The sequence below is a fragment of the Lepidochelys kempii genome, chromosome 1 (assembly GCF_965140265.1).
Source record: "Lepidochelys kempii isolate rLepKem1 chromosome 1, rLepKem1.hap2, whole genome shotgun sequence".
NCBI lineage: Eukaryota > Metazoa > Chordata > Testudines > Cheloniidae > Lepidochelys > Lepidochelys kempii.
This window is the reverse complement of record NC_133256.1, coordinates 87,228-110,627: the sequence shown is the minus strand read 5'-3', so window position 1 is coordinate 110,627 and position 23,400 is coordinate 87,228. Positions and strand designations below refer to the sequence as shown.

The window sequence follows — 23,400 nt, the reverse complement described above, 5'->3', positions numbered from 1 at the left end:
CCCACAAATCAGACTCTTGCCTATCCTTTCAAATCTAAAAATTTATTCTTAAAAGGGAAAAGATAGAGATGAGAGCTAGAATTGGAGAAATGGAATCCATGACATACAGGAATGGCAAAGTTCTTGGTTCAGGCTTGTAGCAGTGATGGAATAAACGGCAGGTTCAAATCAAGTCTCTGGAGAACATCCCCAGCTGGGATGGGTCATTCAGTCCTTGGTTCAAAGCTTCGGTTTGTAGCAAAGTCCCTCGAGAGGCAAGAATCAGGACTGAAGACCAGATAGAGGAGCTACACCAGCTTTTTATAGTCTCTTGCCATGTGGTCTCTGCTTTCTTTGTCTCAAAGACAAGCTGTCCATCTCATGGCCTGGAAACACTTCAGAGTTCTGTCCAAAGGCAGGTCCCTGCATGCCTTGCTGAGTCACCAGGCATGTCTGCTTCTCTCAGTGGGTCAGTTGCATAGCTGATGGTCCTTAATGGGCCATCAAGCAGGCTAGGCAGAGCTGACACCCACTTGTCTGGGGTGTCACCCAGAAACATAGCGTAAGTTTGGAATACAGACAGTCTAGAGCCAATACTTATATCTTTAAATCCAAAAATGATACATGCAAACAGACAGCATCATCCTAACCTTGTCTTAGACACCTGATTTCACCCCCTTTATACAAGATTTGGTGCCACTACAGGACCTTGGTTGCAACCATGTTCTATACAGTCCCAGTTCAAGTCCATAACATCACAGAGGGGACACGATACTTTCAAATCTGGAGGGGGGGAAATAGGCTTTTTCTGTCTCTGTGATACCTCTGCCAGGAACAGATCAAGGATGCAAGCTCTCCTACTCCTGTAAAGTTAGAAAATAATCTAGCTAGAAAATGCTTTAGGTTTTCTTTTTTTTCTTTTTTTTTTTGGCTTGTAAATTGGCTGTGCTGGAGGAAATGCGTATTCCTGTTTTTGTGTCTATTTGATGATTTAACTGGGAATTGGTCCTGCTTTGAGCAGGGGGTTGGACTAGATGACCTTCTGGGGTCCCTTCCAACCCTGATATTCTATGATTCTATGATTTGTAACTTACGGTTTTGCCTAGAGGGATTCTCTATGTTTTGAATCTGAGTGCCTGTAAGATTATCTTCCATTCTGATCTTACAGAGTTGTTTTCTTATCTTTTTTTGTTGTTGTTGTTGTTGTTGTTCTGATAAAGTTCTCAATTTTAAGAATCTGATTGGGTTTTTTGGGTCTTAAAAATCCAAGGCTGGTTTGTGCACATCCTGTTTATTCTCAAGCCTGCCCAGGAAAGGGGGTGTAAGGGCTTCGGGGGGAAATTTGGGGAAATAGGAACTCCAAGTGGTCCTTTCCCTTTTCGTTGTCTAAAACACTTGGTGGTGGCAGCGTTTTACCTAATCCAAGGGCAAAGACTTTGTGCCTTGGGGAAGTTTTAACCTAAGCTGGTAGAAATAAGCTTAGGGGGTCTTTCATGTGGGTCCCTACATCTGTACCCTAGAGTTCAGAGTGGGGAAGGAACCTTGACACCTCCCCTTGAGCTGTCTCTGAGCAGTATTTGCCCCTCTGTTCAGTAGGTCAAGCCAGGGGGTTTACCTCTCAATCTGCTAATACACATTGGCCATCGAGGGAAGATAAGCGTTCTACCCCCATCCGTTCTTTTAGGACTTGTTTCAAGTATTGTTGAACCAGTTTGGGGTATATTTTTTTATTACTATTATTAGTTTTGTAAGGTGCCTTTAGATTTCTTAACTTAGATTTAAGATTTAGAGTTAAGTTAGTCTTAAATTTCCCTTCTTGTTACCACTCAAGAAAGAGATTTTGGAGTCACTGTAGATAGTTCTCTGAAAACATCCACTCAATGTGCAGCAACAGTCAAAAGTGTCAACAGAGTGTTGGCAATCATTAAAGGGATAGATAATAAGACAGAAAATATCATATTGCCTCTATATAAATCCATAGTACACCCACATCTTGAATACTGCATGCAGCTGTGGTTGACACATCTGAAAAAAACATATTTTGGAAAAGGTACAGAGAAGGACAACAAAAATGGTTAGGGGTATGGAACGGCTTCCGTATGAGAAATTATAAAGACTGGGACTTTTCAGCTTGGAAAAGGGACGGCGAAGTGGAGATATGAGAGAGGTCTATAAAATCATGACTGGTGTGGAAAAGTTAAATAAGGAAATGTTATTTTTCTCCTTTACATAAGACATACTCTAGGGGTCACCCACTACATTCCTTCTAAGTTGCACAGCAAGCTATCGAGGGCCATACTGGTGGGGAGAGGTGCCCCTCCCCTGTCCCATCCCAGCCCGGCCCCATCCCTGCCCAGTGCCTCTAACCCAGCCCCAAGCTGCTGTGGCAAGAGAGGGCTGAGGGGAGTCCTTGCTCTTGCCACCACAGCCCCGGGCAGCCTGAAACCCAAGGCCCATCATCCACGGCCCTACCTCAGAGTCCACACCCTCAGCCAGAGCCATCACCCCCTGTAACAAGGGGTGTTCCTGGACACACTGAGAGTATCAGTGCAGGAGAAATTGCTTAGAGCAGGGCAGTCACAGCCCAAGGCTTGGGTTCCTTCACTACTAAGGCACCAAACCAGCCAAACAGAGAGGTCTTCGGATTCACCCCACTGGCTAACCAGAAGTCATACAAGCAATTCCCTCAGATGCACCAGTTCCCTTGTATCACCAGCAATAGCACTCCTCATAGGAACTAATGGTTATGAAAATCAGTGTCCTCAATTAAAGGTTCTCCTGATCCCAAAGGACCACGCCCCAGACCCAGGTGAATATACAACTCAGATCGTACCCACAAATCACGCTGTTGCCAATCCTTTTATAAACTAAAATCTAAAGGTTTATTCATAAAAAGAAAGAAATATAGATGAGAGTTAAAATTGATTAAATAGAATCAAACACATACAACACTTGCAAAGTTCTTGGTTTAGGCTGAAAGCAGTGATGGAATAAACTGCTGGCTCAAAAGAAGTTGCTGGAATATATCCACAGATTTGGATGGGTCGTTCAGTCCTTTATTCAGAGCTTCAGAACTTGTAGCAAAGTCCCTCCAGAGGTTAGAAGCAGGATTGAAGACCAAATGGAGGGGTTTCCAGGGCTTTTTATATCCTCTGCCATGTGCAAGGACACCCCTTTACTCTTACTGTGGAAAATCACAGCAGCGAGATGGTGTTTGGAGTCACATGGGCAGGTCACACGTCCATGCATGACTCAGTTCTTTACAGGTAGAGCAGCCATTGCTCACGTGATACCTTGAATGTTCCCAGGAAGTCTCCTCAGATGTGGATTGGAGTCTCCTAAGGTCCATTGTCAGTTAAGTGTTTCTTGATTGGGCACATAACCAGAATAGTCCCTTCTCAATAAGTTAGGCAAATGCTTCACTGGTGCTACTTAGAAACGAACACATTGAAATACAAGTAAATAGCCAATATTCGAAATTTTAAATATAAGAATGCTGCACACATACAAAGAGCATAATCACAATCAGCAAACTAGAACCTTCTCATAGACACGTTACTTGTACAAGATTTGGTGCAACTATATGACCTTGGTTGCACCAATGATCTATACGGTCACCGTTCATTTAAATAATGTCATTCCCCCAGTGCAAAATTGATGCAGGAAGGGATGACACAAACATCCCTGACTGCATCCCAAGAGCTCCCCATCCTGGGTTCAGTCTTACTACGGCTAGTACTGGGTTAGAAGCCGTATCCGTGTATAGCAGAAATGGTTCATCAAAGTCATGTTCAATAACATGATTGAATCTCTTTACAAACTCAAGGTAAAACTTGGTTAGAACAATAGTGGGTTGGATCTGCTCTTGCAGCGTGGTTCCTGTATGTTTCATGTGATCTTGCCAAGAGCTAAAGAACATAGCTACTTTATCCATACAAGCTCTGGGAAATGTTTGGAACCTAAGTAATATCAAGGCAATGTAGATGTTAATGTGGTCCATGGTATAGGAATCTTGGCATTTATCCCATGCCCTGCTACAGGCTGGGCACTGACTGGCTAAGCAGCAGTTCTGCAGAGAAGGACCTGGGGATTAGAGTGGATGAGAAGTTGGATATGAGTCCACAGTGTGCTCTTGTTGCCAAGAAGACTAGCAGCATTTTGGGCTGAATTAGTGGGAGCATTGTGAGCAGATTAAGGGAAGTGATTATTCCCCTCTATTCAGCACTGGTGAGGCCAGATCTGGAGTATTGCATCCAGTTGGGGGGCCCCCACTACAGAAGGGATGTGGACCAATTGGAGAGAGTCCAGCAGAGGACAACGAAAATGATTAGGGGGCTGGGACACAGGACTTATGAGGAGAGGCTGAGGGAACTGGGATTGTTTAGTCTGCAGAAGAGAAGAGTGAGGGGGGATTTGATAGCAGCCTTCATATATCTGAAGGAGGGGTCCAAAGAGGATGGAGCTAGGCTAGGTTCTCAAAGGTGGCACATGAGAGAACAAGGCGCAGAGGTCTAACGTTGCAGTGGGGGAGGTCTAGGTCAGATATTAGGAAACACTATTTCACTAGCAGGGTGGTGAAGAACTGGAATGGGCTACTTAGGGAGGTGGTGGAATCTCCATCCTTAGAGGTTTTTAAGGTCCAGCTTGACAAAGTCCTGGCTGGAATGATTTAGTTGGGGTTGGTCCTGCTTTGAGCAGGGGATAGGACTGGATAACCTCCTGAGGTCCCTTCAAACTTTAATCTTCTATGATTCTTCTACCATTCCCTCTGAAGCACCTGGCATTGGCCACTGTTGGAAGATAGGCTACTGGGAGAGATGGACCGTTGCTCTTACCCAGATGGCCATTCTGATGTTCTTATATAGAATGCAGATTTATCACCCTCTGCTGTAAGCTATTAGACCCCTCTCCTCTCCCAGAGCTGAAATAGAACCCAGGAGTCCTGATGGGGGGTCTCTCTCTCCTAGGTTCGTAATAAAGTAAGAATATACATTCAAATTTTAAAACTCACCAGTGTCCCGTAAGTGACTTGATGTAAGAAAATTTTAGTATCAGAGCTAAGTTGGCGGAGGGTGAGAAAACCTGGATTTGTGCTGGAAATGGCCCAACTGGATTATCATGCACATTGTAAGGAGAGTGAACACTTTAGATAAGCTATTACCAGCAGGAGAGTGGGGTGGGAGGAGGTATTGTTTCATGGTCTCTGTGTATATATAAAGCCTGCTGCAGTTTCCACAGCATGCATCCGATGAAGTGAGCTGTAGCTCACGAAAGCTCATGCTCAAATAAATTGGTTAGTCTCTAAGGTGCCACAAGTCCTCCTGTTCTTTTCACATGTACACAGGAAGGCTTGCAGGTAAACGAGCCATTTACAACTCATTGTTTCTGAAGAACTCTTAATGGTCTCCACTTAATCTGACTACGTTGGTGGTACAAGTTTATACCTTATATTTCTAAAGTCAGAAATAAGAATGATACATGCATACGAATAGGAAAATGAAATTTAGCACATTATAAATTTTCCAATGATATGTTACAAGAGACCTTTTGCATCAAGCATATCCCAGCTCTGTCATTTTCAGATTCATAAGCCTATTTTCATGGAGCATATCGAGTGCAACGTCACAGTAATGAACTATAGTTTTTAAATATACACAGATAAAGAGAGCAGCTAATTCCTCTCTACCTGAACACAGAGCCCAAGAGTTCTCATCTCCATTTGGGAAGATCCCATAATTGCTGTTTATTCCCAAAGCTGGATAAATAACACAGAAATGCAGACATGGAAAGAGCATTGGCTAGAGTAAAAAGAAAAGGAGTACTTGTGGCCCCTTAGAGACTAACCAATTTATTTGAGCATGAGCTTTCGTGAGCTACTGATCACTTCATCGGATGCATAAAGTGGACTGTATGAAGTGAGCTGTAGCTCAGGAAAGTTTATGCTCAAATAAATTGGTTAGTCTCTGAGGTGCCACAAGTCCTCCTTTTCTTTTTGCGAAGACAGACTAACACGGCTGCTACTCTGAAAATTGGCTAGAGTGCCTCCAGTCTCTAGCCTGTTTCATTCCAGATGCTGCTTCTCCTCTCGAGGCTGAACAAACCCCACAGGTCTTGCACAGAGCTCTATTATAAACGCTGCACAGCCCTCTCTCAGCTCTCAGCGTGGGACGCTGCTGCAGATGCTGGGGTGAGAGAGGTGTGGGACACGGCTACCGGAGGGGGATTCCCAGGGAAGACACTTCCATCTCAGGATTCACAGGTACCATCTCTTGCTGAGGAGCTCACCTGCTCTACAAACCCAGGGCAACATGGGCATGATGGGCTAGAGAGTAAGACTGTTCCTTTCCGCTCTACGCAGCCATAAAATTTTCTTTCATCAGTGTTATCTGTTCAGACTTTCAATGTAACTGGAAGAAAAGGAGGACTTGTGACACCTTAAAGATGAACAAATTTATTTGAGCAAAAGCTTTCATGAGCTACAGCTCACTTCATCGAATGCATTTCAGTGGAAAATACAGTGGGGAGATTTATATACAGAGAGAACATGAAACAGTGGGTATTACCATACACACTGTAACAAGAGAGTGATCACTTAAGGTGAGCTATTACCATCTCTGAGATGCCACAAGTACTCCTTTTCTTTTTGCAAATACAGACTAACATGGCCGCTACTCTGAAATGTAACTGAATGGTCCCTTTTTTGTGGGTGGTGAGACGGAGTAAATATAAATGCTTGATCTAGTTTATTTATCGATAGATTCATAGGCTTCATGGTCAGAAGGCACCAGTAAATCATTCCCTATTGCCTCCTGTATCATACAAGGTGTTACATTTCATCCACTTTCCCCTGTATTGAGGCCAAAGACTTGTGTTTGACTAAGACCTGGTCTACAGTACAATTTCACATCATAGAGCCACAGGGTGAGAAGGGACCGCAAGGGTCAGCTAGTCTAACCCCCTGCCAAGATGCAGGATTTGTTGCATCTAAACCATCCAGGACAGATGAGTATCCAACTTCTTTGGAAACTTCTAGAAAAGGAGCTTCCACATCTGTTCCATTGTCCTCCTGGTTTTACAGTTAGGAAGTTTTTCCTGAGATTTCATCTAAACCTGCTCTGCTGTAGTTTGAACCCACTGACTCTTTTCCCACCTCTGTGGCCAGACAGAACAACTTTTCTCCTACTTTTTTTTTATGGCAGCCTTTCAAATATCTGAAGACCTCCGTCATGGCCCCGCTCAGTCTCTCCTTTTCCAAACTAAACATATCCAGTTCCTTCAGCCTTTGCTCGTGTGGCTTGCATTCCACCCTTTTGATTATCTTTGTCTCTCGCCTTTGGATCCTTTCCAATTCCTCTGGATCCTTCCTATACATTGGTGACCGAAACTGGACACAGTACTCCAGCTGAAGCCTAACGAGCACTGAGTAGAGGAATATTATCATCTGCGGTGACTTGCATGCTGTTAACGCAACCTAAAACTGTAATTTTTTTTTTTTTTGCAATAGCCAATAAATCCGCTCCCCCGAGACATGTAGCTATATCAGCCTAACCCCGGTGTAGACCCCACCATGAAGTCAACCTAGCTACCGCCTCTCAGGGAGGTGGATTACCTATGCTGCCGGATAAGTAGTGTCTTCACTGAAGAGCTATGGCAGCGCCGCACTAGCATTTTAAGTGTAGACAGGCCCTCAAGCAGATCTTCCAAAAAAGCATCCGGTCTGGATCTGAAGACATGGGGACTTGGGGAACCCACCACTTCCAAACAGATGAAGCTCTTTAAGTCTCTCACTGGCCTGCATTTTCTGCAGCCTCCAATCTTTTTTGTGGCTCTTTTCTGCACATTCTCCAAATTTTCAAATTTTGAAATGTGCACCCCGGAACTGGATGCATTCGGTTTCACCAATTCCATATGCAGAGGTAAAATCCTTCCCCTCCTCCAACTCACCACTACAATGACTTGGTTATCCACAGTGACCCCTAAATCCTTTTCAGGGTCCCTCAATTCCAGAATACAGTGATCGAGTGTGTAGGTCGGGCCTGCGTTCCCTTTTCCAAGGTGATAACTTTGCATTTGACTGTATTAAAACATTTGTGTCTGCCCTGGCTGCCTCATTGTAACCACTCTGCCAGTTTTGGGTCCTCTGCTATTTTATCTACAGTGATTTTCTATTTGCTTCCATATCATTGATGAAAATATTGAATAGCATTGGGCCTAGAACTCATCCCTGCAGAACTGCACTAGAATCACCCCCATTCCCTGCAACGCCCCATTGACAACTGCTTCCTGAGATCTGTCAGTTAGCCAGTTTTGAGCCTATTTTACGTCTGCTCTACTGATATTGGAGAGTGTTTTTATCTGACTGTTTTCCCCGACTACATCAAATGCCTCAGAGACATCGAAGTCTATTGTACATGTGCAGTTCCCTTGGTCAACCAAACGTGTACAGTCATTAAAGGATACACTTTTTTGGCAAGACCTGTTTCCATAACCCTGTTGGGGACTTGCATTAATTATATTCCTAGACTTTTTGTTAACTAATCCCATGCCAGATTTTCCATTTTTTCCTAACCTTGTCAAATCCTTTTTCAAAAACTTTCCCTTTAATTTTTAATAGTTTATGTTTCTGGTGTTTCTGTAACCCTTCTGCCCGTCAGAGCTGGCAGCAACAAGGGCTGGGTTCAGTATTTAGGGGTTCCATTCCAATAACACAATGCAAAACCGGCTCGAGCCCCCACCCAGTGACCTGCGACAAATCTATACCACCCCCGCTGGGCGCCTCCAAGAGGCGATACTTCCCCTCTCGCAAGCACAGCATCTGAGTGTAGCAAACGCCTTTTAATAACAGAGAGAAACAACGTGGTATTATGTTGGGAAGACACCACAAACAATATTCATAACACAAGCCATTCGCAAAAGCCCACCCCAAGCAAGCTGGGCTGTTTCCTTTCCCTTTGGTTCTTGAGTCCAGCAACCCAAAAGTCACCCAGAGTCCCAAAAGTCCAAAAACCCAAAAGTCTCTGTCCCTGGTCAGTGGAGCGGTCAGAATTTGAAAGTTTATCTGCAGAGTTTTACCTCCCACCCTGGGTGGAGATGGGGGGTTAAGAGGCACCTTACGTGGTCTAAAGCCGATTGCCCCACCTCTCCGTGGGCTCCGCTCCGCTCCACCAGCCATCCCATGAATATCTCTGCTCTGCCAGGTTTCAGAGGAGCAGCCGTGTTAGTCTGTATCCGCAAAAAGAAAAGGAGGACTTGTGGCACCTTAGAGACTAACCAATTTATTTGAGCATAAGCTTTCGTGAGCTACAGCTCACTTCATCGGATGCATGCAGTGGAAAATACAGTGGGGAGATTTATATACACAGAGAACATGAAACAATGGGTGTCACCATACACACTGTAACCAGAGTGATCATAGAATCCGGGAATATCAGGGTTGGAAGGGACCTCAGGAGGTCACCTAGTCCAACCCCCTGCTCAAAGCAGGATCAATCACCAGCTGATCAGGTAAGATGAGCTATTACCAGCAGGAGAATGCGGGGGGGCAGGGGGAACCTTTTGTAGTGATAATCAAGGTGGGCCATTTCCAGCAGTTGACAAGAAACATCTGAGGAACAGTGGGGGGCGAGGAGGGGCAATAAACCTGGGGAGATAGTTTTACTCTGTGTAATGACACATCCACTCCCAGTCTTTATTCAAGCCTAAGTTAATTGTATCCAGTTTGCAAATTAATTCCAATTCAGCAGTCTCTCGTTGCAGTCTGTTTCTGAAGTTTTTTTGTTGAAGAATTGCAACTTTTAGGTCTGTAATCGAGTGACCAAAGAGATTGAAGTGTTCTCCGACCGGTTTTTGAACGTTATAATTCTTGACGTCTGATTTGTGTCCATTTATTCTTTTACGTAGCGACTGTCCAGTTTGGCCAATGTACATGGCAGAGGGGCATTGCTGGCACATAGAATCATAGAATATCAGGGTTGGAAGGGACCCCAGAAGGTCATCTAGTCCAACCCCCTGCTCAAAGCAGGACCAATTCCCAGTTAAATCATCCCAGCCAGGGCTTTGTCAAGCCTGACCTTAAAAACCTCTAAGGAAGGAGATTCTACCACCTCCCTAGGTAACGCATTCCAGTGTTTCACCACCCTCTTAGTGAAAAAGTTTTTCCTAATATCCAATCTAAACCTCCCCCACTGCAACTTGAGACCATTACTCCTCGTTCTGTCATCTGCTACCATTGAGAACAGTCTAGAGCCATCCTCTTTGGAACCCCCTTTCAGGTAGTTGAAAGCAGCTATCAAATCCCCCCTCATTCTTCTCTTCTGCAGGCTAAACAATCCCAGCTCCCTCAGCCTCTCCTCACAACTCATGTGTTCCAGTCCCCTAATCATTTTTGTTGCCCTTCGCTGGACTCTCTCCAATTTATCCACATCCTTCTTGAAGTGTGGGGCCCAAAACTGGACACAGTACTCCAGATGAGGCCTCACCAATGTCGAATAGAATACATGATGGCGTAGATCACATTGGTGGATGTGCAGGTGAATGAGCTTCTGATAGTGTGGCTGATGTGATTAGGCCCTATGATGGTGTCCCCTGAATAGATATGTGGACACAGTTGGCAACGGGCTTTGTTGCAAGGATAGGTTCCTGGGTTAGTGGTTCTGTTGTGTGGTATGTGGTTGCTGGTGAGTATTTGCTTCAGGTTGGGGGGCTGTCTGTAAGCAAGGATTGGCCTGTCTCCCAAGATCTGTGAGACTGATGGGCCGTCCTTCAGGATAGGTTGTAGAGCCTTGATGATGCACTGGAGAGTTTTGAGTTGGGGGCTGAAGGTGATGGCTAGTGACGTTCTGTTATTTTCTTTGTTGGGCCTGTCCTGTAGTAGGTGACTTCTGGGAACTCTTCTGGCTCTGTCAATCTGTTTCTTCTCTTCAGCAGGTGGGTACTGTAGTTGTAAGAACGCTTGATAGAGATCTCGTAGGTGTTTGTCTGAGGGGTTGGAGCAAATGCAGTTGTATCGTAGAGCTTGGCTGTAGACAGTGAATCGTGTGGTGTGGTCAGGGTGAAAGCTGGAGACATGTAGGTAGGAATAGCGGTCAGTAGGTTTCCGGTATAGGGTGGTGTTTATGTGACCATCGCTTATTAGCACCGTAGCGTCCATGAAGTGGATCTCTTGTGTGGACTGGTTCAGGCTGAGGTTGATGGTGGGATGGAAATTGTTGAAATCATGGTGGAATTCCTCAAGGGCTTCTTTGCCATGAGTCCAGATGATGAAGATGTCATCAATATAGCGGAAGTAGAGTAGGGGCGTTAGGGGACGAGAGCTGAGGAAGCGTTGTTCTAAGTCAGCCATAAAAATGTTGGCATACTGTGGGGCCATGCGGGTACCCATCGCAGTGCCGCTGATCTGAAGGTATACATTGTCCCCAAATGTGAAGTAGTTATGGGTGAGGACAAAGTCACAAAGTTCAGCCACCAGGTTAGCCGTGACAGTATCGGGGATAGTGTTCTTGACGGCTTGTAGTCCACCTTTGTGTGGAATGTTGGTGTAGAGGGCTTCTGCATCCATAGTGGCCAGGATGGTGTTTTCAGGAAGATCACCGATGGATTGTAGTTTCCTCAGGAAGTCAGTGGTGTCTCGAAGGTAGCTGGGAGTGCTGGTAGCGTAAGACCTGAAGAGGGAGTCTACATAGCCAGACAATCCTGCTGTCAGGGTGCCAATGCCTGAGATGATGGGGTGTCCAGGATTTCCAGGTTTATGGATCTTGGGTAGTAGATAGAATATCCCAGGTCGGGGTTCCAGGGGCGTGTCTGTGCGGATTTGTTCTTGTGCTTTTTCTTGGAGTTTCTTGAGCAGATGGTGTAGTTTCTTTTGATAACCCTCACCGGGATCAGAGGGTAATGGCTTGTAGGAAGTCTCTACATAAAAGAGTAAATGGACACAAATCAGACGTCAAGAATTATAACAGTCAAAAACCAGTCAGAGAACACTTCAATCTCTTTGGTTACTCGATTACAGACCTAAAAGTGGCAATTCTTCAACAAAAATACTTCAAAAACAGACTGCAACGAGAGACTGCTGAATTGGAATTAATTTGCAAACTGAATACAATTAACTTAGGCTTGAATAAAGACTGGGAGCGAATGTGTCATTACACAAAGTTAAATTATTTCCCCATGTTTATTCCCGCTCCTCGCCCCCCACTGTTCCTCCGACGTTTCTTGTCAACTGCTGGAAATAGCCCACCTTGGTTATCACTACAAAAGGTTCCCCCCCGATACGCTCCCCTGCTTCTAATAGCTCACCTTACCTGATCACTCTGGTTACAGTGTGTACGGTAACACCCATTGTTTCATGTTCTCTGTGTATAAATCTCCCCACTGTATCTTAAGTATACAGTAGGGCACGTAGTGGCTCATATTAACATTGTCTCTCCATCCAGGCTTTTGTACTGCAAACATCACCCTGGGCCCTGGGAACGCCTCAGAGTTGAACACCTTCTCCCTTACTCCATGTCAGATTCCAACAAAACCGACTTCACCAACCCCTCCACCTTCATCCTGCTGGGCATTCCTGGCCTAGAGGCGGCCCATGTCTGGATCTCCATCCCCTTCTCCACCATGTACATCATAGCCGTCTTGGGAAACTTCATCATCCTGTTCATCGTCAAGACAGAACCAAGCCTCCATGGGCCCATGTACTATTTCCTCTGCATGCTGGCCGTCACCGACCTGGTCCTGTCTACATCCACCCTGCCCAAAATGCTGAGCATCTTCTGGTTCAATTCCAGGGAGATCGATTTCAGTTCCTGCCTCACCCAGATGTACTTCATTCACTCCTTCCTCGTGATGGAGTCTGGGATCTTCGTGGCCATGGCATATGATCGCTACGTGGCCATCTGTGATCCCCTGAGACATTCCACCATCCTGACAAACCTCGTGGTGGCCAAGATTGGACTGGCCGTGGTACTCCGTGGCGGCATGGTCGTACTGCCCTACCCCTTCCTGGCAAGGCAGTGGCCATATTGCAGAACCAACATCATCCCCCACTCGTACTGCGCACATATAGCCGTGGTGAAGCTGGCCTGTGGCGACACCCGCGTCAGTAGTTACTACGGCCTCTTTGTAGTACTCTGTGTGAGGGGTCTGGATATGATTTTTATCGCTGTGTCCTATATCCAGATCCTCAGGGCCATCTTCAGCCTCCCCACGAAGGACGCCCGGCTCAAGGCTTTGGGGACCTGCACCTCCCACCTCTGTGCCATCTTAACCTTTTACATCCCAGTTCTCTTCTCCTCCCTCACACACCGGTTTGGCCAAAATGTGCCCCTGCATTTCCACATTCTCGTTGCCAACATGTACCTCCTGGTGCCCCCCACACTCAACCCCATCATCTACGGGGTGAGGACCAAACAGATCCGGGGCAGGCTACTCCGGCTCTTCACTCATAAAGGGATTTCAAGTTTTTTCCTGGTGCTCTGGCTCTCAGACTGAGCTCTGTGCAGAGCTGGCTGGTGACTTGGTTCTGTGCTCTCATCCCTGAATCACTTTCTGAGCGGTCAGAGAGACATTAGACCAGGGGTGGGCAAACTTTTGGCAAGAGGGCCCCATTGGGCTTGCAAAACTGTATGGACGGCCGCATAGGGAAGGCTGTGCCCCCCCAAACAGCCTGGCCCCGTCCCCTATTCGCCCCCTCCCACTTCCTAACCCCTGACTGGCCCCCTCAGAAGCCCCCACCCATCCACCCCCCCGCTCCTTGTCCCCTCACCGCCCCCTCCCAGGACCCCCTGCCCCTAACTGCCACTCTGGGACCCCACCCTCTATCCAATCCCCCCTGCTCCCTGTCCCCTGACTTTCCTGAACCCCTATCCACACCCTATCCCCTGACTGGCCCCCCAGGACTCCCACGCATATCCAACCCCCCTGTTCCCCATCCCCTGACGGCGCCCCCCAGAACCTCCACCCCATCCAACTGCCCCTCTCTCCTGACTGCCCCCGGGACCTCCCGCCCCTTATCCAACACCCCCCACCTCCCCGCATTAGACCCTTTCCTAACCTTACTGTGCTGTGTCACTGCGACAAACTGGGGAGTCGGGCGGTGTAGAACTCATTGGTTTGCCACCCTTCTAATTCCTGATCACTGGACCTCTGCAAATATAAGAACATAAGAATGGCCAGACTGGGTCAGATCAAGGATCCATCTCGCCCAGTGTCCTGTCTTCCGACAGTGGCCAGTGCCAGGTGCCCCAGAGGGAATGAAGAGAACAGGCAACCATCAGGTGATCCATCCCCCGTCACCCATTTCCAGCTGCTGGCAAACAGACACCATCCCTTCCCATCTTGGCCATTGATGGACCTTCACAACATGCTCTGGCAAGGAGTTCCACAGATTGGCTGTGTGTTGTGTGAAGAAATACTTCCTTTTCTTTGTTTTAAACTCTTGCCTATTAATTTCATTTGGTGACCCCTAGTTCTTGTGTTATGTGAAGGAGTAAATACCATTTCCTCATTTCCTTTCTTCACACCAGTCATGATTTTATAGACTTCTCTCATATCCCCCCTTAGTCGCCTCTTTTCCAAGCTGAAAAGTCCCAGTCTTATTAACCTCTCCTCATATGAAAGCTGTTCCAGCCCCCTAATGATTTTATTGCCCTTTTTTGAACCTTTTCCAATGCCAATAAATCTTTTTTGAGATGGGGCGACCACATTTGCGCGCAGTATTCAAGATGTGGGTGTACCAGGGATTTCTAGAGAGTCAATCTGATATTTTCCGCCTTATTTTCTCTCCCTTTCCTTGTACTCAGTGATTCCCAATAGTCTGTTCGCTTCTTTGACAGCCGCTGCCCATTGAGTGGATGTTTTCAGAGAACTAACCACCAAGACCCTTGGATCCCTGCCTTTTCCCCCGCTTCTCCCCCCAAGGCCATGCCTCTGGTACACATCTTCCCTCCAGACCACAGCCCCTGCTCCACCTCCTGCCTCTTTGCCCCACTCCCTTTCTGCCTCTTGCCCCAAATGCCCACTGCTGCTGCTCGCTCTTGTTCTCCCCTCCCCGTCACTCGCTGGGTCACCTCCACCTCCCCGCCCCGCAGTTGGGATCCATCTGCTCCGGGGCTGGGACGGGAGCTGCTGCAGCCTGGCAAGGAGCCCGCAGTGAGTGCAGCGAGGATGCCGCGCTGGGGCCGACAGGCCAGTCGGGATCGGTGCGGGAAGCCAGGAAGCCGTATAAAAGCAGCTGAGGGGTGGGAGGAGGGCTGTGTGGCAGGCAGACGAGGTTGTGCATCACACAGCTTGTGAGCCCTGAAGCTCAGCTACAAGGTCCTGAGGGAGAGACCATTGTGTGGCCCATTTCCTTAGCTTTCAGCTCCCTTGTGTTCCTCCCAGCTGGGGGCCTGTAGAAGGCAGGGTCCCTGCAAAGGGGATGGGCTGGGAGCCCTTTGGCCTGAGCCAGGCCTCGGGAGCAGGGCAAGGGATCAGCTTTGAAGCTGGGAGGACAAGAGCCGAGAGAGGCAGAAGGATCAGCCCCGCATTAGCTGGGAAGACGGGATGCTGGGCAGAGGTGGGATGGCTTCGATAGCTCACAGGGCAGGAGATAAACTGCCCAGCTGACATTAGCCGCCTATTGACACATGTATACGGACACCTTGTCTGGAACTGCAGGGCACGCGTTGCCCAGGGGCTGGAGCTGGACAGGGAAGCTGAGTCTAACGTCTCCTCTACATGACGCTTTTGATCACTACATTTAGAAGCTCTGTAGCTAGGCTGCTAGGCAGCGTTATCCCCGTGTCATGGATGGACTGAGTCCTGCAGAGGTAAAGTGATTCACCCAAGGACACCCAAGGAGTCGGTGGCAGAGCTGAGAAGAGGAACTGGGAGTCCCGACACCGCCACACCCCCAGCACCACTGCTCTGGCCATGAACTGGCATTGCTCCCCTGCGCTGTATTAGACACACTCAGGCTATTTGTGTCTCGTGGTCAGTGGAGCTGCAGTCCTTAAACGGGAGGAATTCATTAAAGAAACTGTGGCCACAAAGCAGGTTTCCACACAGCTCAGTTTTCAGTCCCCTCTTGCTTGTTTACCAGGGACGGCACGTCGCCGGGAACGCTGCACAGCGCGTACAGCCCAACCGTGTGCTGCAACGAACCAAGGCCGTGCCGTGTGCAGCTCATTACGGCCCTTGGCTAGCAGAACACGAACCTGGTAAATAGTCACCTTCCCTCCCAGCTCACTGGTCTCTGCTGATGCTTCATCTCCAATTAAATAACTTGGGCCAAATACTCCAGTGATGTCAGTGGGTGACAGTGGGCTATATTCTTGGCTCAAGACACTTCCTTTCATGCTGCCTCAGTTTCCCCATCTGTAAGGGGGGGATACCTCCTGGGAGTAGTGAGCAAGAGTCTGTGAAGCACCTGTCAGCGGTGTCCATGTGTCACCGCGCCTCAGTGGGACACAGCCGAGCTTACCAAAGCCTCTCTAGAAATTACACAAGCAGGCTGCGGTCACCAGACCTTGTTCAGAGCTTCCTTGTTGGAAAGCCAGTGCAGAGAAGATGAGATGAGTCCAGGGTCACGTGAGCATATCCCAGGTCCTTACATGCTCTGATGACTCACAGGATCAGCCATTTCCCATATTCTTGCAGAGGCGCCTTTCTTCTGTGGCCCTTTGTGATCACTAAGTGTCCTCAAAGGGCCACCAACGTACCGCCTTAGCCACCTGAGGGGTGCTACCCAGGTACACAACACACAGAATCATAGAACTGGAAGGGACCTCCAGAGGTCATCTAGTCCAGTCCCCTGCCCTCATGGCAGGACCAGCACCACCTAGACCAGCCCTGACAGGTGTGTGTCCAACCTGTTCTTGAAAACCTCCAGCGATGGAGATTCCACAACCTCCCTGGGCAATTCGTTCCAGGGCTTAGCCACCCTGACATCTAGGAAGTCTTTCCTAATCTCCAGCCTACACCTCCCTTGCTGCAATTTAAGCCCATGGCTTCTCGTCCTGGCCGCAGAGGTGAAGGTGTAAGATACCCGTAGATTGTCAGTAATGACTTCAGACACAAAGCTGATACATGCATAGAAACAGGATAATCATACTTGGCAAAAATGGCTGTATTCAGTCCTACAGCACCACACCAGGGTCTCCTCCCAGGACGCTGCTACAGCTTCTCGCCTCCGAAGGAAGGGGCGTTGCCCGGCTTCGAGCAGGGCAAGCAGCTGGGACACTGGAGGACGGGTAGAGAGCAGATAAAAACCTGTTTTGCCCCAGGGAGCCTGCTCCTTGTACAAAGAGAAGAGGGGAAAGTTTTTGAAAGTGAGAGGTGAGTGTCCAGGAACTTGGCTTTTTCCTCCAAGCGTCGCCAGCCAGCCCCCCTGGCTTTGACCAACCGTAACTTGTGCTTGACTAAAGCATCGTCCAGAAAGGCGGCCAGGGCTAGATCCACAAACGCAATTCGGCGCCTCTGCCTTCCTCAAACCCGGCTCATCTGCTGCCGGACCCTCCAGGAGCCTCGGTTTCTCCAGCGAGGTGGAAGGATCAGGCCCTTTTCCTGCATGCAGAGCAGAGAGACCGTGCCAGGGAGGGGCCCTGGGACAGACGTCATCCAGCAGCTCTGGCCCTTGTTGCCAGTGGGAATGTTACAGTGTCTGATGACCCTGGACGGACCTAGGGCAGAACGGGGCAGCTCCCGGGGACCCCTGGGGGCCAGTCGTACCTGGGGCAGCTCCTGGGGACCCCCTGGGACCAGGCCATACCTGGGGTACGACGGGGTCAGTCATGGGGATCTCCGGGGCCTGGACGTACTGAAAGGATCAGACCCTTTTCCTGTAGCCATAGGATACGGCCTCTAGCTATGTTGTAAGGCCTAAAAGCCTACGGCCTTTGTCTGCAGCCACATTGAAAGGTGAACATGGCGCCCCTGTTGGGTTCGGACAGGAGAATTTGTTCAGTCTCATTCCAGTGCTTAAAAACCCAGGTGCTCTGCACCAGACAAATACCCCCAGTGAGCCAGGTGAGCAGGCAGAGAGTTCAGCTATTGCAATCAGGCTCCTTCTTCCAGCCATTCCTCTGCATCCCACCCAACGAACAGCCCCGGCCAGAGTGGGAGTCCATCTCCCTCTTGGCATGCCAGAGAGACCGTGGTTGCAGTAAAGAAGTCAGGACTCCTGGGTTCTGTCTGTCATCCCGCCACTCAATCTCTGTGAGACCTTGGCTAAGTCAGCTCTCCCCATGCCTCAGTTTACCTATCTGTACACTGAGGATACGTTCACAGGACTTTCCTTTGCTAGGTGTTTTCAGGATCCTTCAGTGAAAGGTGCTGCACAGTCTGATGATCGTTACTGATGAGAATGACTGATCTCTGGTCCCTTAGCGACAGCCCCGTGTGTCTGCAGAGAGTGCTTGTGTCTCCCCTCAGCCATCTGTCTCCAGATCTGTCTGTCTACTCTCTACCCCTCCACCCTGCGCATTTACAGGGTATCAGACCCCATGGAGACACAGGTCTTATCCCCAGTTTTCTTCCTAATCAAGCATAATTTTTAAATATACACAAATGCACAGAGCAGCCAATTCCTCTGTGACTCAGCACAGAGCCCCAGAGTTCTCACTTCCCTTTGGGAAGGTCCCTTAATTATTGTTTTCTCATAACGCTGGATAAATAGCGCAGAAGCGCGGCCGGGGAAGAGAGACATTGGCGAGTGTGTCTCAGGTCACCGGCCTGTTTCCACTCAGATGCCACGTCTCCGCCCGAAGCTGAGCGAACCCCCCGGGGTTCACAGAGCTGTGTTATAAACGGTGCGCACCCCAGTGTCGGCCCTCGGCGTGGGACGCTGCTGCAGATGCTGGGCTGAGAGCGGTGTGGGGCACGGCTACCGGAGGGGGATTCCCAGGGAAGACACTTCCCTCTCAGGATTCACAGGTACCCTCTCCTGCTGGGGAGCTCACCTGCTCGACAGACCCAATGCAACGTGGGCGTGAGGGTCAGAGAATAGGTCTGGGCTCCTTTCCGCTCTGCACAGCCCGTAAAAATGGCAGTTGTGGGGGGCTTGTCTCCTTCACCTTTGCTCTGCACTGCAGCATGCCCCGAACACAGCCCTGTTCCCACAAGCGCCGTGACAACCGCCCGTGGAATTGGAATGCCGACGTGAAACACGACCTCCTACGTGGAATCCAACCCCAATACATGTTTCATCCTTGCCACTTTATTAGTCTTTATTTTTCATATTCCATTCTATAAATACCACTGCACTGCCCCTCGGTACAAGGAGCATGAGCGAAGAGTTCAGGAAAAGCCCAGAGATATCAGGCTCCAGAGAGTTCATACAATCTAAGGGGAGTGAATAGGGTTAAAACATCTCCTCAAAGTGCAGTGGCAATCAAGCAAACAAACAGAATGTTGGGAATCATAAAGAAAGGGAGAGATACTAAGACAGAAAATATCATGTTGCCTCTATATTAATCCCCACACCTTGAATGCTGTGTGCAGAAAGGAACGGAGAAGGGCAACGGAAATGATTAGGGGTATGGGACAGCTTCATATGAGGAGAGATTAATAAGACTGGGACTTTTCAGCTTGGAAAAGAGACAACTAAGGGGGGATATGACAGGGGTCTCTCAAATCCTGAGAAGTATGGAGAAAGTAAACAAGGAAATGTTATTTACACCTTCTTATAACATACGAACTAGGGGTCACCCAATAGAATTAGTCTGAAGCAGATTTAAAACAAACAAAAGGAAGCATTTCCTCACAGTCAACCTGTGGAACTCTTTGCCACAGGATGTTGTGAAGGCCAAAACTATAACATGGATCCAATAAGAACTAGATAACTTCATGGGGGATAGGTCAATCAATAGCTATTATCCAGGATTGGCAGGGACGGTGTCCCTAGCCTCTGTTTGCCAGAAGCTGGGAGTGGGTGACAGGGGATGGATCACTTGGTAATTCCCTGTTCTGTTCATTCCCTCTGCGGCACCTGGCATTGGCCACTGTCGGGAGACAGGACACTGGGTTAGATGGACCATTGGTCTGACCCAGTAGGGCCGTTCTGATGTTCTCATAGATACCCCAGATGTATCTGCCCCCCCAACTCCCGCTGTAACGCACTAGACCCCACTCCCCTCCCAGAGCTGAGATAGAACCCAGGAGTCCTGATGAGGTCTCTCTCTCTGCAGAGTAGTAACAAAGTAAGAATATACATGAATATTTTAAACCTAACCAGTGTCCATTAAGTGACTTGGCACAAGATGTCTGAACATGTTAGTATCAGACCTGAGAGGGTCTAATATTTATTTAAGTTTCTTTCTTTTACATCAGAATTAGACACAGTGCTCCCGTCAGCTAATTGCTAAGTTATCTGCCAACAAACTAGAGTTTTCAAGACCTTAAGTACCCCTTGGAATCCTGGTTAAAGTTGCCACCCCCAACAAAATCTGAAAATGCTCCCTTGTAGCTGTGGTGAGGGGAGAGAGGTGGAAATGTTCCAGCAAGTGACAGGGGGAGGGGAATAGAGGAGCAAGCGACAGAGGCAGGGCCTTGGGGGAAAGAGGCAAAGCAGGATCGGGCCTTGGCAGAAGAGGTGGGGCAAGGGGTGGATACATAGACCTATTCCCCAGTTTGTCACACTGACACAGCACAGTAAGGTCAGGAAAGCATTTACTGCCTTTTTGACTGTCCGGCAAGTGATTCAGGGAAGAGGGCCCAGCACCATGTCACCAGCCAGCTCTGCAGGAAGCTGGGTCTGAGAGCCAGAGCACCAGGAGAAAACTTAGGTTCCTTTAGGAGTAAGTAGCCGGAGCAACCTGTCCCGGATCTGTTTGGTCCTCACCCCGTAGATGATGGGGTGCAGCATGGGGGGCATTAGAAGGTACGCATTGGACATGAGAACATGGAAATGTACCGCCACATTGTCACCAAACCGGTGCATGAGGAAGGAGAAGACAACTGGGATGTAAGAGGTTAAAATGACAAATAGGTGGGAGCCGCAGGTCCCAAAAGTCTTGAGCCGGGCATCCTTTGTGGGTAGACTGAAGATGGCCCTGAGAATCTGGATATACGACACAGCAATAAAAAACACATCCAGACCTGTCACCAAGAATGCCACAGAGAGGCTGTAGTAATTACTGATGTGGGTGTCGGCACAGGCCAGCTTCACCACAGCCATGTGCTCGCAGTACGTGTTGGGGATGATGGTGGTTCTGCAATATGGCCACTGTCTTGTCAGAAAGGGATAGGGCAGTACGAGCATGCCACCACGCAGCACCACGGCCAGGCCAATCTTGCCCACCACAAAGTTTGTCAGGATGGTGGAATGTCTCAGGGGATGGCAGATGGCCACATAGCGGTCCAAAGCCATGGCCACTAGGATCCCAGAGTCCATCACTAAGAAGCTATGAATGAAGTACATCTGGGTGAGACAGGCACTGAAATCGATCTCCCTGGAATTGAACCAGAAGATGCTCAGCATTTTGGGCAGGGTGGATGTAGACAGGACCAGGTCGCTGACAGCCAGCATGCAGAGGAAATAGTACATGGGCCCATGGAGGCTCGGCTCCGTCTTCACAATGACCAGGGTGGTGAAGTTCCCCAACATGGCTATGATATACATGGTGGAGAAGGGGATGGAGATCCAGACGTGGTCCATCTCCAGGCCAGGAATGCCCAGCAGGATGAAGGTGGAGGGGTTGGTGAAGTCGGTTGTGTTGGAATCAGACATGGAGTAGGGGAGAAGGTGTCCAACTCTGAGGCAGAACGGTGTCTCCTGCACGCACCATACGTTCCCCCAACTTCCTGTGTGTGCCCAGGGTCCAGGGTGATGGTCGCAGGACAAATGCCTGGGTGGAGAGACAGTGTTAGTTTGAGACACTACATGCACTACTGGGGGCTGTTCTCATGGGGGAGCAGATCGGTCGCTCTTCACACACTGAAAAACGACATTTTCATTAGTCAGATAAATGAATTATGAACAACTGGCCCTACTAATGCCAATTCCATGGTTGATGGTGCTCCATGAGTCAATAATTCTACATGCCCTGTTGTGGGGACCCTTAATAGGCACCAGCAGGAAACACGAGAGTGGATACTGGTTATCCATCATTGTTCCTTAATGCAATGAAAGCCAGGCTACAGAGTCCATGCTGTTGGGAGTCCCCATGTTAGGGGGCTTATTCCTTCACCCACTTACTTCCCTGGTCCTTCTCCATGAACAGAGAGCAACAATACCCGAAGTCCAAAGGTGCAAACAATTTGATGTTTATTGGGTGAACTTCCAGCAAGCATGATTCCAGTTTCCTTCCTTAGTATCCTCCTTCCCAGCTCTGACACCACAAAGCCTTACACCTGTGTCCCTGTTCCCATTCCTGCCCTTAGCCAAACATGATTCCAACTTCCTTACTCCCATTCCCTGTTCCCATTTCCCCCTTTAGCAAAACATGATTCCAATTTTCTTACCCCCATTCCCTGTTCCCATCTCCCCCTTTAGCAAAACATGATTCCAATTTTCTTACCCCCATTCCCTGTTCCCATCTCACACACCCACATGCCCATCCCCACCCACACCCAGTCACTTCCTCATTGACTACAGATTATATAGTAAAACTTGAGTTCTGCCTAGCTATACCTTAACCAATCATTTTCCTGAAATTTAACTAACCAATCCTAACATATTGTAACATGATTATGTAACCAATTATATCCCACCACCTCAATTAGTTTACACCCAGCAAAATTAATTATACAGCAGACAGGAACAATCACAGAACCAGACAGAGATTATACAGACAAACAACAGCAAAGTGGGAACTATAATGACAAGACAACACAGAAGTGAGGATTTCACGTCCCACCTATTGATAAGTGAGTTCTTGCCAGACAGGATGCTATCAAACTAAGTTTCCTTTTACATTTTCTAGGCACTTCCCTTTCCCTGGAGGTGATAGGAATACAATCCTGTCCTGATAGTGCCTAACAGCCCAATAGCACCTTATTTCAATGGGACTAGTTTGGAATGCGAGGATGTGACCGTTCGCTTCCCAGCTTATGGCTGCCTCTGCTGCTTAGCCAAAGGCCTTAGCCTAAGAACAGGGCCACAAACTGTCACAGTAAGAGAAGGCCCTTACACCGGCAGACAGTGATTTTGATTCTTTCTTTTATACCTCTATCACTAGCGAAGTGATAAGAATACACCTAAATTCTTAGAGTACAGGCCTTTGCAGACAGGCCTGAATATCTATATCCTAACACCCCATTCAACCGGTTACTCAAAATCTGAGCACGTAAAAAAACCCCAACCCTTTGCCAAGACATGTGCCAGGGAGAAACATCCCAACTAGGACACACCTCAGGGAAAAGACCTGGGCATCAATGAAAGCAGGTCAACAAAACACCTGCTCATTCGCAGTAGTGGCCAAATCAAAGACAATGTTCGGATGCCTAAGAAAT

The 23,400-nt window shown here is 48.3% G+C and overlaps 2 protein-coding genes across 2 annotated transcripts; one reads left to right on the top strand and one right to left on the bottom strand.

The window, feature by feature from the left end:
- Positions 1-12,480: 12,480 nt before the first annotated feature.
- Positions 12,481-13,461, top strand: LOC140912389 (olfactory receptor 52M1-like). The gene has a single exon (XM_073346697.1). The coding sequence runs from the start codon at positions 12,481-12,483 to the stop codon at positions 13,459-13,461; it is 981 nt and encodes a 326-aa protein (XP_073202798.1).
- Positions 13,462-20,728: 7,267 nt separating this feature from the next.
- On the bottom strand, positions 20,729-21,676 carry LOC140911475 (olfactory receptor 52K2-like). The gene has a single exon (XM_073344630.1). The coding sequence runs from the start codon at positions 21,674-21,676 to the stop codon at positions 20,729-20,731; it is 948 nt and encodes a 315-aa protein (XP_073200731.1).
- Between the last annotated feature and the right edge of the window lie 1,724 nt (positions 21,677-23,400).

Excerpts from the sequence above, each read along its gene's own strand:
- LOC140912389 (XM_073346697.1), top strand. The coding sequence starts at position 12,481 with ATGTCAGATTCCAACAAAACCGACTTCACCAACCCCTCCACCTTCATC.
- LOC140911475 (XM_073344630.1), bottom strand. The coding sequence starts at position 21,676 with ATGTCTGATTCCAACACAACCGACTTCACCAACCCCTCCACCTTCATC.